Source organism: Cucurbita moschata, unplaced genomic scaffold, assembly GCF_002738365.1.
Source record: "Cucurbita moschata cultivar Rifu unplaced genomic scaffold, Cmos_1.0 Cmo_Scf00036, whole genome shotgun sequence".
Taxonomy (NCBI): Eukaryota; Viridiplantae; Streptophyta; class Magnoliopsida; order Cucurbitales; family Cucurbitaceae; genus Cucurbita; species Cucurbita moschata.
In genome coordinates this window covers 509,186-519,355 of record NW_019268552.1, presented here as the reverse complement: position 1 = coordinate 519,355, position 10,170 = coordinate 509,186, and the positions used below count along the sequence as shown (strand labels likewise).

Genomic DNA, 10,170 nt, shown 5'->3' with positions numbered 1-10,170 from the left:
TAAACAGATTAAAAAAAAAAACAAAAATCAATTAATTTTAATCTTAAACTTTCATTATCATCAAATTTGACCAAAAAGTATTGTAACATATGCACACATTTTTTTTCTCTCTCAAAATAATAAATTAATAAATAAAGGTGAGTGGTTGATGGGCTAAATATATTAAAGAAATATAGATATGATATGTGATTTTACGCTTTTTTGACTAAATAATGTCCCACTCGCACCGTCGATCATGCATTTCCTCCACCATGCGAGGAAAAGTCCGCACTAATAAATAAATAAATAAATAAATTTGTCCAGCTTTAATAAATCTAAAACGTAAAATATCATTTTATAATCATTTAGTTTTAGGATTTTTTTTTTTAATTCCATTGAAAAATATTAAAAAAAAAAAACTAAACTTTTTCATTAAAATAAAATAAAAATCTTAATTATTATTCAAATAAATATATCATGACAAAATTATCAAATATTAATTACATTTGATGAATAATTGTGGAAGCTAGCTAAGCTATACGATTGTGACATTGGGAGCTGATAGGACGTGTCCCAAATTTCCTGCAATAATCATTTGGAAGTGGCCATAATTCTAATTAACACTCAAATCCCGATTTGCCTTCTTCTCCTCGCACCATTGACCATTCAATTAGCACATTAAACTTTTTATTTTTTATTTTTTATTTTTTTTATTACTATTATACTCGGACTACAATAGAATGATAATAAATTTTCTATAACAGAGGAGTAAGAGAAAAAAATTTCAATATTTTTTTTTGTCCTCTATTCAATAATATAATCGAATTGTCAGAGGGAGAATCTGGTTCGTACGATTAATTAATTAAAAAAATAATATATAACTTTAAATATTTAATATTTATTTAGTTGAAAAAGACCATTATTTTAATAATAGAAATAAATATTGTATGACCATCCCTTTTACACTTTTCAATTTAAAATCTGGGCACAATAAAAATAATATTTTTTTTTCAGAATTCAGAGTATTTCAATTATAAAATCTGAAAATAAATATACGCTAAATTCAATAAATCCGAAAATATAAAAGGGAATCTATATTATTTTCAATGGCCACTGGGCCCACCCGTACAGTATCGATTAATCAGTGTGGGCCCCGTTAGAAACTAATTAAGAATCCAAATCAGTGATCATCTGGGCAGGGTTAGATTCCAAATTCACCTCCCAAGATTCTGCATGTATTGCACGTGATGACACGTGACAGAACCAAACAAATCATTTTCCAATATTTATTATATAATTTAATCTTTTTTTTTTCTCTTTTTTCACACAAGATTCACTAAATCATATAAATGAATAATTAAATATTTTTTACATAAAGTTTTGTTTTTAATTATGTGATTTAAATTGTGATATTTTCATACACGCAACTTGAAAATTTTGGTGCACCTATATTTTAAATTCAAATTCTAAAATAGAAACTTAATTTAATTTAAATAGATTTCTTAATTGATCCTCGTTGTAATATAATAGCCTCCTCCTATAATTGGCGCGTAGACGGTAGAGGCCCACCTGAATTCCGCGCCCCACAAATGAGTTGAAGATTCCGGAATTCGGGAGCCGGGAGCCAGACGCCAAAAGCCTAGTTCCAAATTCCAAATTCCAGAGAGGCTTTCGGCCTCCGCCATAGCTCTCCGGCTGCCTTTTCTCTCCGCCGCTTCTTCTTCGTATCACTGCAGCCGCCGGTCATGGCCATTGCCTCTGCTTCCACGACCGTTTTTTTCATCAAGAATCATCAACGCCATCATTATCCCTACTATTCTTCATTCTCCATTTTGTTTTCCTACCTGATCTTTTTACTTTTGTTTTCATCTCCTCCCACCGCTTACGCGTTTACTGGTATTTCCATCATCTTTCTTTTTAGTCTCGTCTTGATATGCTACTTCGCCTTACTCCCTCGGGATGGAAAATGGATGTTCCTTTGTGGAAATACATGAAACTGAATCGAAATGAATACGAACCACTCGTTTATGCTTTTACGGATAACGTACATGGTTAAATTTCACTTTCCGTCCAAGAACTCTGGAAAATCACTTGTTCTAATATCTGCTCAAACATATTTTTTCGGAGGTGTTGACAGATCTGTTTCTTCTCCATCGAGTTATCTGTCGTAGTAAATCATAACTATTGTATGTTGCTCATAAAAGGCAGGTTTTCTTTTTCTTTCCTTTCTAGGTCGGGAATATTCTGTTTGGTTGGGTATTTTCGCTGTGGCGGGATTATTATCAGCTTTTATGATGATGTTCTAGTTGTCACAACCATATCTAATGAAATTATTTTTCATGTTAGTGAACGATTGTATGTTGAACACTGAAAATATTATTCAATTTTTTCCAGGAGATGTAGCCGAAGATTCGAATAACAGAAGGGCTGATTTGTTCGTGCAAATTCTCAAGGACGAAGCGGTAGGAAGATTGAACGAACTAGGGAAGGTAGTGGACCACAACTCCATTTTCCCTCTCTCTGTTTGCTACAATAAGCCTCCCCTAGCTAATGTTTGGTACTTGTTAAATTCACTGAATAATTGGACGATTTGCATGGTATCTTCGTGTTTTCTATTCATAATATAAAAATGTCATGTGTTGACCATGTAACTTGATTTTACAGAATAATACTTCAGAAATAGGTATTGAAAGAGTTCCTGCAATTTTTCATAGTTTTGTTCTTTCTTAGTAATTTTCGATTGAAAGATAAGCGAATTTCAGATCTTTTCGTCTCTGAAGTATTTACCTTGGTTACTTCCACTTCCCATTATCAAACACTTCATTTTATGCGGTACTCCACATATTATAGCTTAGTCCATGAAAAGTTGTCCTCCCCTTCCCCCAGATAAACCTGCTGAATACCAGAGGTTGAGTTCTGTTCCAACTTAAAAACTGTAAAATGGTGAGTTTTCTGTGTTTGTGTTAAATATTCCCTGCTGTTTACTTAAGAGTTATCTTACAATTGTCCCCAATTACCAGGTGAGTGATGCGGCTCGATATCTTGAGAGGACATTCTTGAGTCCAGCTTCAATTAAAGCAAGATTTCTTCTTCAAAAATGGATGGAGGATGCTGGATTAAGAACGTTAGATTTCTACATCTCCTCATCTGGAAGAAGTCTTAATTGTTATTGACTTGTGATCATGAACATTTTTCAGGTGGGTTGACTGCATGGGCAATCTACATGGTCGAACTGAGGGCAGGAATGCAAGTGCTGAAGCATTATTGATTGGATCTCACTTGGTGATTATTTGACTTCCCCTAAGCAGAGGCAAGAATTTATGTTGCATACCGAGCTAAGAATTAAAATTTCGTTTTTTTCCTCGTAGGATACTGTTGTTGATGCTGGAAAATTTGATGGCGCATTAGGCATCATATCTGCTATCTCTGCTTTGAAAGTTTTTTATATGAATGGGAAGTTAGAAGAATTAAAGAGGCCAATTGAGGTTTGAGTTATTTACTTTCTCATTAACAATAGTGAATTTGGAAGAAATAAGTGACTTGTTTTAGATATCTTCTTCCTCCAATTTTTATCATCCGAGCAAAATCTTTCTCAATTTTTTGGAGAACTGTTTGTCGCTCAAACAAATGGAACTTTTAGTACATATTGGAGGAAGCAATCAGGAACATTATTGGTCCTGGTACGACAACATTTCTACCTTGTCACATTTAGTTATAATCAACTACAAAATTATGCAGGTGATTGCCTTCAGTGATGAAGAGGGCGTGAGGTTTCAATCAACCTTTTTAGGAAGTGCTGCTATTGCTGGTATCTTACCAGTTTCATCTTTGGAAATATCAGATAAAAGGTTTTGTTACGCAACTACGAACTCACCGGATACTTATCACTCATTATTATCTGCATATTAATTAACAGTCTTTTATCAGTGGCATGACTATAAAAGATGTTATTACGGAGAGTGGTGTACAGATAACAGAGGAGAACCTGTTGCAACTCAAGTATGACCGTAAGTCTGTCTGGGGATATGTTGAGGTATGACCTGGTTGCTTTTCTGGTGTTTGTTCTTCACTTAAAAACTTATTTTTAGAACTTAGGTATATTAATCGGTTCTTTTCAACCATTGTGAGAGAATTGTTGTTTGCTTTGACCTTCAGGTTCATATTGAACAAGGTCCCGTACTTGAGTGGTCTGGTTTTCCTCTTGGAGTGGTTAGAGGCATTGCTGGGCAGACACGCCTAAAGGTACATGAGTTAAATAACCTGGAGGTCATGGAGAATTTTGTTAATCGTTTATTTGAAGGGCTTGCCACACATTCGATGGCATGGCCACAACATTTTAAAACATTAATCATCACGTTTCTTGACTACTAACTTGTTATATGTCATGGTTGATAAGCATGTTTGTGTTTAGATCTGTACTCCCAGAGAAAATGCTTATAACTTAAAAGTCATTCTTTGCTTATCATCCAAACCGAGGAAAATCCAATTAATGGAAGAGTTTTGAAGCTAGGCCATTTTGACTTCAAGAGTACAATTGATAATAGAAATGAACTTGAAGTTGCACTTTAACCCATGGTCCACTATTGGACGTCTATATTATGTTAATTTACCTACTTTTTCTCCCTCCAAATTTATAATTTAGCTGGTGTGTAAAACTCAAAGGAAGGAAATCTGACTTTCTTGTTTCACGAAAGAACTAGAATGGATTTATTTAAGTTGGGATGTGAGTTTCGTTTGATAGAGCGATCCGTGCACAAAGATTGCAGGTTACAGTGAGAGGTTCTCAGGGGCATGCAGGAACGGTTCCAATGCCTTTGCGCCAAGATCCCATGGCAGCTTCAGCTGAATTGATTGTACAATTGGAAAAACTCTGTAAGCAACCAGAGAGTTACTTATCTTTTGATGGCCATTGCAGTGATTCTACCCTGAAATCACTTTCCACATCTCTTGTCTGTACGGTTGGAGAGATATCAACATGGCCCAGTGCAAGCAATGTCATTCCAGGCCAGGCAAGCATTTGATATAGAGGCACTGCAGACCGTACCTTTTTACCAGACAATTTTTAATGTTTGGCATGTTACAGGTGACCTTCACTGTAGATTTACGTACTATCGATGACATTGGACGAGAAGCTGTAATTTATGAATTCTCTAATCAGGTACATAAAATTTGCAGCAGCCGGTCGGTTTTGTGCAATATCGAACGTAAGGTGTGTATATCTTCCATTGTGTTCGTTGTCCACATTTATCATTTACTTCCATTCCACATCAATAATCTGCTCTGCCTGTTCCTTTCAGCATGATGCAAATGCCGTAATTAGTGATTCGGAGCTGAGCTCGCAGCTGAAATCTGCAGCTTCCGCTGCACTCAAAAAAATGGTAGGCGAGATTCAGGAGGAAGTACCTGTATTAATGAGTGGAGCCGGGCACGATGCAATGGCAATGTCTTATTTAACGAAGGTTTGTTCTCAACGTTTATACTGTAATTCTTAAAAGTTCTACTTCTGCATTTGCATCGACATGGTTATACGTTAACACGAGGGAATTGGCAGGTGGGAATGTTGTTCGTCCGCTGTCGTGGAGGTGCAAGTCACTCCCCCTCCGAGCATGTATTGGAGGACGACGTTTGGGCGGCGGGTTTGGCTGTCTTGGAATTTCTAGAAAACCATCTGTAGTATTTTTACTCTATGTTCCCAGTACGCAAAACTAATTAGTTACTTAGTAGAAGTGCTACATGTTAATTCATTTGTACAATCCATCTTCGTAGATTTGTACTGCCCCTTTGGTCGTAAGCAAGACTAATAAACTTCATGTTGTATGTAAATTCAATTTTTACAACCTATTATCGTGGGTTGTATTCAATCATTTTCTCACCATTCAAGCTCAATTTCTGACAAGAATCGAGTCCATTAAAAGGAAAGCAACTGTCGGATGAATCATTTTGCAAGTTATGTTAAATAATCGTGTTTGTTGTTACCATTAGATATCGAACATTGCACAATAGTTTGACCAAGTGAAGTGGTCATACCCCCGTGTTCGAAAACTATTCAGAAATTGGGTTAAATGTGACTACCAACCTTGGATCCTGTCCTAGACTAACTGGCTTCATTCCAAGTTAGAATCTAGCAATGGGAATTCTTTACTTCATAGTGAGAGGTGAAGGGGCCAATTGCTGCAACTGATGAACAACATGCGACATTCTAGGGCGCATGGATGGGACATGCTGCGTGCAAGCATACACAAGGTCCACCACCTTCTGAACAACACCACACTCCGGAATCCCAGAAGTAGAACTGCCTGTTATACAAGGATCCAAGAGATCTAGGTAACGGTGAGCCTGCACAAGTGGTGTTGCCCATTCGAAAATGCTCTGCCAGCCAACTGAATCAACTGCCTGTGTAGGCCTCCGACCCGTCACAATTTCAAGCAGTAGCACCCCAAAACTGTAGACATCGCTCTTTGTCGTTAGTTCATTTCTGTAGACAAATTCAGGAGCAAGGTATCCGTAGGTTCCTCCTGCCATAACCGTCCTCTCGTGCATCGCTTCATATGCCACCAATTTCGATAGGCCAACTCCCATCAGATGTGCTCCAAATTCTTCATCAAGAAGTACATTACTGGCACGGATATCTCGATGTACCACGTGTGGCTTGACCTTGTCATGAAGGAACCTGTACAGAACATGAAAGATGAGAGTCGGTTCATAATTGCTAGAGAAGAGGTAGGATTATCAATCAAAGTAATAGTTCCTCTGCATCTTAAGAGAGATCCATATTTTTAACAAGAAAGATCCATAAATTGTACATACGCAATCCCTTGGGCAAGAGTCGTGGCAATTTTCATTCTCATGGTCCAATCTAAGCTTCGACCACCTCTCGGTACATGGTGAAGCCATCGATCTAAGGGTCCATTGACAACGAATTCATAAACAATGTACCGGTCACCATGGTTATAGCAGCATCCTTTCAGGGCAACCAAACTTGGGTGACGAAGTCTAGCAACTCTTGCAATTTCAGAATGAAACTCTTTTTTCCTCTGAAAGGTGGACTTCTTTAATCTTTTAATTGCAACTCTTGAACCATCGGGTAAGAGTCCACTGTATGTACCACCCGTTTTTGTGTCTCCAAGAAGACAGTTTCCCTCACTAAAGTTTTTTGTAATAGATCTCAGCTCTTCCTTGGTAAACACCTTCCATGAAGGTGGTACCAGTGCAGAAGCTGCAGGATTGGATACCTTCCGAGACCTTCTCCGTTTTTTGCTCCTCTTGTAGGCAAGAAGCCAAATCACAACAGCAAACGTCGTGCAAAATATCAACCCACTCACAACAGCTAGAATAACTAGATACTCCTTGTGGCAGTGCATGCGCTGGCATCTATCATCTGATACAATTAAAACAATATCAATCTCAGTGTGGATCACAACATCTATCAATGACTAAACTACCCAAGAACCAGGAAATGAAAATACCAAACATGTTAGATTCATTCCATTCCTCTCTTGCTATAAGTTCTCACTCTGTTAACGAGTTACGTGACAAGAACGCCTAAGATGATGGCATACCTAGATTTATCATGCATATAAAAGGGTGAGAACTGTTGCATTTCTCATCCCTAAGGAAGGGTGCTGCTAGTCCACCAACTATCAAAGCACATGTTTCAATCAAATCATTCATGCGGCAAGAGACATTTTTGCAATTAGATTGTGAAGCTGTGCTGGGAATAATGGAATCGTTCCATTTCGAAACATTATCTGACCACTTCCAAACAAGATTATTTGAAGAGTTGAACACTCTGCCACCCACCCAACAGCCACCAAAAGTTCCATTACACATGTTTTGTGCAAAGCTGAACTCTTGATATGTTATCAGAGATGCCAAGTTCCCGCCTAAACCATTACATTGGTTCTCTGATTCATTCCATGATTTAGGGCTCGACATAAAACCGTAGCACTTAGTCCTGTTTGGGCTAATAAACCAACCATGTGGGCACCGTCCTAGCCAAAGAGAAAAGAAAAGCATTTGAGGTTGCCATATTATAACCACAGTATAACAATGACAAACAGAAATTGAGACAGATTCTCATAACGATGTAGAATATGCTTGAATGCAAGGAAGGAAAAAGGGATAAGTAAACTAAAAACCTAAATAGGACATGTCGCTTAAATAATCAGCAAGCATAGGAAGACTCTGATTAAATTATGAATGAAGAGTTTAAGCATAGAAAAATCTTTCATATTCAGAAAGAAGAGATATATTTTTTTTTCATAGGTCTTCCAAGTTGAAAAAAAACCTAAACTGTTTTCTTCTTCCTTCAATTCACCGAACGGTTGTAGGCAAAGTAGCAATTCTAGAAGTTAACTGTATACCTTTTGGGTTTTCATTTCGGGAAACAACCGAATGCCCACTTACTGAGTCGTTGAACATCTACATAGCCAAAGGAAACTTCATGACATAATTTCCCAAAACAGGGGCACAACATTTAATTGATTCCGATGGAAAAGCCAAAACAAGAATATAACATCAAGCAGTAATGAAGGAAAAAAAGAAAATCAGTCGAATTCTAGTTCCTTACAGTGTCCGAGGCGCCCATTCTGGACACCCAAATTAACGTCAGAAGCGGAAGAAATTGCAGATACAGCGTTTTCACCTCTGTCGGAGCCATTACCCAAACCCTAAGCATAAAAACTCGAAAGTTTAGCCAGAAGAAGAAGCCGTAACGAGATCGCGCACCAAAAAACACGTCCACCAAATCTAACTACCTCAGAAAGCACAGAAGTCGACAATCCCCAGTGATTCGAACAGATAAATTAATGTCTAATTCATATCCTCCATAAAACAAGAGAACTTAAAAAACAAATAAATAAATAAATAATCCACAAACGAGATTTGAAACAAAATCACAACATCAGCAGAACGCTCAGTTTGAACGCCAATTGGAAGAATCAACCACAAATTGATGAAGAAATCTTTAAAAATACTTACCAACCGACAGGGCGTAGACTTCTGAGGTCTTGAAAATGCGAGTGGTTTAGGCTTAGATGCAAATCCCTTTTCTGTTCGCCTCCATTTCCATGTATTTCAGCATTTCATACGAATCAGATAACTCATGGAGTAGCTGCCCTGAGCTGATCTGAGAGCACCAAGATTCGAAGGCCTCATGGTCACGAAGCATAAGGTCGTTGGCAGTTAACTAGGTCTGCCGACTCTGGAGACTGGAACGCACCCTTTTTCATTCTTTCCCTCCCTTTTTCTTTTAACAGCTGTAAATTATATATAATACAAATATAAAAACTCATAATTTGTAAACATACTCATTTATTTATTTTTCAATTAATTAACTAATTTAACTATATATATATATATATATTAAATAAATAGTACTATATTTAATTTATTGTCACATCCTTAATTAATTATATTTTTTTTACAAACAATAATTACAGAACATACCCATATTATATTATAAATATAAAATTTAAATTAATTAAAAATATTAAAAAACAAACGTTAACCTTAATTATCATCATGTTTGAAACATTTATTATAAGTATGTGAAAAACTCTCAGTAATAAATATCATTTTAGAATTAGAAGGGGACGAGAGATATAAAATCTATAATAATTTAGATATCAAATAGATATGGATCGAATCGAGAGAGATGAGGTGGAACTGTTGAAGATTATTGAGAGTGAGTCTCACATTGGTTAATTTAGTGGAAGATCATAAGATTATAAGTGAGGAATACTATATCAATTCTGATAAGGCCTTTTAGGGAAGCCTAAAGCAAAGCCAATAGAACAGTGTCCCACGCGGAGAGAGTCAACACCCAGAAACCCGAGCCATCTGTCTGCCATTGCAGTCTTATCCGTAGAGGAAGCTGATTTGTTCGATTGAAGAAGGAGAAAAGCAAGAACAAGAATTAAATTAAATTAAAAAAAAAAAAAAAAGAAAAAAAAAAAGAAAAAAGAAAACAGAACAAAGAAAAGAACAGTAACATAATAAAAACGTAAAGTACTGGCGGTCGGCGTGCCCTAAATTTACGACTTGGAGGATGACAGCAGACACCCAACGTTTCTGAATTTGAGGAAAACGCATATTCAATACAACATTATCTCTCTTTGACTTGGTCAAAATAAATTCTACCCAATTAAACCTAACAAATTTAAATTAAAAAAAAAAAAAAAAAAAAAAAAA

General features: G+C 36.5%; 2 protein-coding genes across 5 annotated transcripts; one reads left to right on the top strand and one right to left on the bottom strand.

Annotated features, from left to right (window-relative positions):
• The first annotated feature begins 1,622 nt into the window (after positions 1 to 1,622).
• Positions 1,623 to 5,802, top strand: LOC111431551 (allantoate deiminase 2). Of its 2 annotated transcripts, none has more exons than XM_023068234.1 (12): positions 1,623 to 1,875; positions 2,374 to 2,468; positions 3,000 to 3,103; positions 3,177 to 3,261; positions 3,348 to 3,464; positions 3,718 to 3,827; positions 3,907 to 4,012; positions 4,135 to 4,221; positions 4,746 to 4,988; positions 5,063 to 5,188; positions 5,277 to 5,438; positions 5,531 to 5,802. In XM_023068234.1, exons 1-12 carry the CDS (start codon positions 1,725 to 1,727, stop codon positions 5,651 to 5,653), a joined length of 1,509 nt encoding a protein of 502 aa, XP_022924002.1. In that variant the 5' UTR covers positions 1,623 to 1,724; the 3' UTR covers positions 5,654 to 5,802. The 2 variants fall into 2 exon arrangements, with proteins under 2 accessions (XP_022924002.1, XP_022924001.1); XM_023068233.1 differs by lacking the exon at positions 1,623 to 1,875 and adding an exon at positions 2,866 to 2,922.
• Positions 5,803 to 5,869: 67 nt separating this feature from the next.
• LOC111431550 (C-type lectin receptor-like tyrosine-protein kinase At1g52310) lies at positions 5,870 to 9,182 on the bottom strand. Of its 3 annotated transcripts, none has more exons than XM_023068231.1 (7): positions 8,959 to 9,182; positions 8,549 to 8,648; positions 8,343 to 8,400; positions 7,539 to 7,970; positions 7,030 to 7,357; positions 6,787 to 6,999; positions 5,870 to 6,649 (listed from the first exon to the last, which is right to left on the bottom strand). In XM_023068231.1, exons 2-7 carry the CDS (start codon positions 8,636 to 8,638, stop codon positions 6,118 to 6,120), a joined length of 1,653 nt encoding a protein of 550 aa, XP_022923999.1. In that variant the 5' UTR covers positions 8,639 to 8,648; positions 8,959 to 9,182; the 3' UTR covers positions 5,870 to 6,117. The 3 variants fall into 3 exon arrangements, with proteins under 3 accessions (XP_022923999.1, XP_022923998.1, XP_022924000.1); XM_023068232.1 differs by having other exon boundaries at positions 5,888 to 6,192; positions 6,292 to 6,649; positions 6,787 to 7,357; positions 8,959 to 9,181; XM_023068230.1 differs by having other exon boundaries at positions 6,787 to 7,357; positions 8,959 to 9,181.
• Positions 9,183 to 10,170: the final 988 nt, after the last annotated feature.